The sequence below is a fragment of the Octopus bimaculoides genome, chromosome 17, assembly GCF_001194135.2.
Source record: "Octopus bimaculoides isolate UCB-OBI-ISO-001 chromosome 17, ASM119413v2, whole genome shotgun sequence".
Classification (NCBI taxonomy): Eukaryota; Metazoa; Mollusca; class Cephalopoda; order Octopoda; family Octopodidae; genus Octopus; species Octopus bimaculoides.
Window position 1 is genome coordinate 50,576,756 of NC_068997.1, and position 5,185 is coordinate 50,581,940.

The 5,185-nt window shown below is 38.0% G+C and overlaps 2 protein-coding genes across 2 annotated transcripts in view; both read left to right on the forward strand.

The window, feature by feature from the left end:
* LOC106874798 (uncharacterized) overlaps positions 1-5,185 on the forward strand; it is a 122,748-nt gene that overhangs the window by 50,987 nt on the left and 66,576 nt on the right. The window lies entirely within an intron of this gene.
* On the forward strand, positions 1,301-1,636 carry LOC106874790 (uncharacterized). The gene has a single exon (XM_014922643.1). It carries the CDS (start codon positions 1,301-1,303, stop codon positions 1,634-1,636), a length of 336 nt encoding a protein of 111 aa, XP_014778129.1.

Sequence of the window (5,185 nt, forward strand, 5' to 3'; positions counted from 1 at the left end):
TATATATACAGTCATATACATACACACACTACATATACGTGAGTTAAACCTGTTGAAATCATGTTATTACTGTTTAGTTAACTGCCACAAAACAAACTTTACTTCAGCGAGACAACATTCAGTATAATTCCAGATTTCAGTCACACATCTCATGTTTGCTTAACTCGCCCTTCTCTTCCTTTCTCTGTTTGTCTGTCTGTCTGTCTGTCTCTCTCTCTCTCTCTCACACACACACACACACACACAAGAATACATGTTCAATAGAAATTGTTGTCTTTCTATTATTGTTGCTTATTCCGCAGATCATCCCTTGGTTGCACAGACCTATGACCAAACATATTCTATCCATGACCATCCCCTCTTAACAGACAGTTAATTGATATAATTCCCTATGACCTTTTTTGTTAATAAAAATACAGACAATATGATCTGAATCGAGACTTGACTCCTATTTCTAGCATGCCAAGTGACAATATAGATTAGTGCTTCCCAACCATTTTTTACTTATGGACCCCCCCTTGATTAATATTCTATTCTGGTGAACCCCTATAGCCAGTCAATGTTTAAAAGCTAGTTTTTATAGAGACTTCTTTCAAAATTCCTATTTTGTTTTTTTACACGCTCACTCGTATAGGTTTGCAATATTGAAAACCTTGAAGCTATAGGGTGTTATTCAGGCACTCAACTATATGTCCACTGCATCCAGTAGCAGAAACAGCTGTAAGCTAATGAAGTTCATAAAGTAACTGTTTATTCCTTTGTCATCTCATTTTCTTATTAGTGCTCTGTCCTGTATATTGAGTTCAACACCAGGTTATTAGTCACGCAATACCTAAGCAAAATATTAAAACATATATATATATATATATATATATATATATATATATATATATATATACGAGGTGGTTTCAAAAAGTTCCTGGACTAGTTCTGTTGTGCACCAACAGATGTCAGCACAGGGTTGTGTGTGCAGTGAGAGCTAGTAGAGACCTTCATGAGACAGTGTGCCAAATGACATCGCGGTGTTTACTTTGCAAGTTGTGAAATTTGTGATCACGTGTATGCTGTAGTCTGCGATTTTGTCAGAGACAGGAAGTTGGAACAAAGAGCCAATGTGAAATTTTGCATCAGATTTGGGAAATCTGCTACAGAGACATCAAGCATGCTTTGGCAAGCTTACGGTGACAAGGCAATGGGTCGTACACAATGTTTCCAGTGGCACAGACGTTTCGAAAGCAGAAGAATGTTGCTGGAAGATGAGTGATCTGGAAGACCTGCCACAAGCATCACCCCCATAAATATGGAGAAAACTCATCAGCTTTTTCATGAGGATCACTGGAGGACAAACAACAACATTGCTGATGTGGTTGGTCTGTTGTATGGATCCATGCAGGCAATCGTAACGTCTGAATTGAACACGTGGCATATCTCTGCCAAGTTTGTCTCTCGCCTGCAGACCACTGAGCTGAAAGAATATCCAGCTGGTGTCTATCAAGATCTTCGTCAATGTGCTGCTGACAACCCATCCTTCACATCAAGGATCATCACCAGTGACAAGAATTGGGTCTACAGGTATGACCCTGAGATGAAACAGCAGCCAAAGAGCCCTTCATCTCCACAACAGAAGAAGGCATGACAGAGCAGCAGCTCAATCAAGAGCATGCTCATAGTTTTTTTTTGTTTTTTTTATGACATCTGCAGTATTGTGCATCTGCAGTATTGTGCATCGAGAATTCTCCAGAACCAGACTGTCAATTTTCTCTCCAGTCCTTTGGTTTCTGAGTTCATTCATCCTTTCGTGCTTGATAAAACAAAGCACCAGTCAAGTACAAGGGTTGATGGTATTCGATAATACTCTCCCCTCGAAACTGCTGGCTTTGTACCAGAATTAAAAACTATTTTAGAATAACAGTTATCAATGCAAACTTGTTAAAAGTTAAAAGAAAAACAATTTTTTTTCTTCTTATTTCTTCATGTCTCTAAATCAGTGAATTTAATGTAACGTAATGTTTGTTTAATATCAAACTAGGCTACACTTCATAAAAGTCTGTAAGTAGATGTATGTTTATCGTACTTAACCTCCCAACACAACCAGTTTTGAACAAGATGACATAACTGCGCATTTCTAAAAGATAATAATCATGTCTATTTTTGTTGAAGTTTTAAGTAATGAAAATTAGCGATAATCTTTCTTGTTCCTGTTCCTTTTAACACACCCATCTCTTTTACATTCGTTTTTCCTGTCTTTTAGTGAACAATTTACAGATAATATTTCTTAGTCGTTTATTTCAACAAATAGACATTTTAAATGTCTGTCATCTTAGAAATCGCACCAGAACTAAATTTATGACATCTGAGTCAATTCTGACATAATTTACGCAGGATAATTGCACATTTAGTTTCAGTAGTTTAGAGGAAATAAGTTGTCAGAGATTTATTTTTTCTTTCGTTTTGTGTGAACACGTTTGAGTAAAATGAAGGTCTCATCTCGTTACTAAATTATATGTTATGCTTGGTGAAAATAAAAATTAATATTCATTCATTCATACATACATACATACATACATACATACATAAACACACACACACACATATATATACACACATAGTCGTCTGAGTATCTATATTAAAGCATATGTGCTTGTATATTTATCAACAGAGTGGGTATATTAATCAGAATATACAGTATTATAGATCCATTACGGCCGATCTTATCAATCAAACAGTTTTGCACTGGGTATAAAAACCATATGTTAGATAACAGCATGGATAAGTAATATTGCATGCTCTTCAGAGATGGCAGAAATATTGCAGGATTCCTGCTATCTCTGAAGACTGCACAATATTATTTAAATGTGCTGTTATCTAACATTTGGTTTTAACTCCCAGAACAAAACCAATTGATAACAACACAATTAAGTAATACTTAGCAGTTTGGCAAAAGAGACTGATAGAATAAGTACCAGGCTTAAAAAATAAAAAGTAATGGAGTCAGTTTGTTCGATTAAAATTCTTCAAGGCAGTGCCCCAGCATGGCCTCAGTCTAATGACTGAAACAAATAAAAGAATAAGAGAATAAGAGAATATAAAAGAATAAGAGAATAAGAGAATATAAAAGAATAAGAGAATGGGTCGGTGCACATGACCTTTGCAGGTCTTCCAAGATTAGCGAAACTGTTGCTGTTCATCTTCCATTTCAACTCTTGCAGACCAACACCAGCAGTAAAAACATAAGAGATGCAGATTCCAGAGGAATAATATTCTGGGGAAGAAGGATTGGATGCGTGGGTATTTTCTTTAGTTGCTAAGTCTGAAGGAAGGAAGGAAGGAAGGAAGGAGCAGTGCCCATACATTTCAGAGAATCTTTGAGACAATGGTCAGATTGTGGACGGGAGGGTACAACAGGGATGATGAGAGATGGTGAGATAAGTGAGTGTTACTTATATACAATTTCTGTTCAGTGACAATGATGACATAATACTTGTCATTGATGTTTTGGTCATCAATGTTTCTTTTTTTCCTTTTTTTAGATCCTGTCGAATTAAAACAGGTTACATCTAATTACGGAATTAGTTAAGTTCAAAGGTCATAGAATTACCAAATGTAATTAGTGTCAGAATTAGTAAAAAGGTCACCTATCATTAAGTCCAGTGGCTTACTTCAAAATGGCACACAACCATCTCTTCTCAAGGTATGTACTATTGTTGTATGACGTAAAAAACATTCAACCAATCAGTTTTCATTTATCTCGTATGTATTAGGTGCAGGTTTGGCTGTGTCATTAAGAAGCTCACTTTGCTACCATGTGGTTTTGGGTTCGGTTCCACTGCATGGCACCTTGGGCAATCGTCTTCTGTTATAGCTCCAGACTGACCAATGTCTTGCAAGAAACTGAGGAGGCCTGTTATGTATATAGATGCATGTGTGTGTGTGTGTGTGTGTGTGTGTGTGTGTGTGTGTGTGTGTATGTGTGTGTGTGTGTCTGTGTGTCATACCTACCCCCACTACTGCTTGATGCTCAGTGTTGGTTTGTTTATGTTCCTTGCAACCTAGGAGTTTAGCAAAAGAGACCAATAGAATATGTACAGGCTTAAAAAAAAACATAAATACTGCAGTCAATTTCTTCAAATAAAACCCTTCTGCCCTTGCTGAGTTCAGCCAGGGATGGTGGAGTGGGGTTGGAGAGAGACCTTTGGGTTCCATTCATATAACCAGTGCATGTCTGAGAGGTACTGCTCTCCCATTGATCCAGTAAAATGGTAAAAAAAGGGGTTTTTTTTAATATTCTTCCTGAGTCAAGGATTCATAAAGCTGGTTTCCTGGTTTCCATGGGGTATAAGTAACCAAGATTACCACATTCCCCTGAATGGCATGCTTGTCCATTGTAGGGGTCAAGGCCAGCGAGGGAACCAGCCAGTTACATCAACTCAACTTCAGTACTTAACTGGTTCTGCATTTTATCAATCTTAGAGGGATGAAAGATAAAGCAGGCCATGGTAGGATTTGAACTCAGAACATACAGAGCTGGAAGAAGTGCTGCTAAACATTTTGTTTGATGGGCTAACGATTCTGCCAGATTGCCAGACTGTCTGAGAGTGAACAATTAAAATTTTGCCTGGCGGCATGGAGGTCATTACTCATTGCTGTGAAAATTAGAATACAGAATATGCATGCAATTAGGAGCAGGCATTCAATAATGCTTCTTTGTGGCATGATGCTGTTCCTAAAATAATATGCAATCGTCTATCAGAAGACCTTTGTCTGGGATAAATATGCTAAAAATACATTTATGTATTCCAATGTAAGGAATATCGGTGGTAAATTTCCATTGAAACCTCTGCCAAATCCAAATACAATAGACTAACTGCTTGCTGTAGGTATGTTCAATCAGAAATGACTTAGGGTTGTACAGCCACAACACCGACGGTAGCAACAACAAGAACAGCAACAGCAACAAGACCACCACCACCACAACTACTACTACTACCACCACCACCACCACCAACAGCAACAGCAACAACAACAACAGCAACAAGAACACCACCACCACCACCACCACCACAACTACCATCACCACCACAACCACTACTACCACCACCAACAACAAAAACAACAGCAACAAGAACACCACCACCACCACCACGACAACTACCATCACCACCACAACCACTACTACCACCACCAC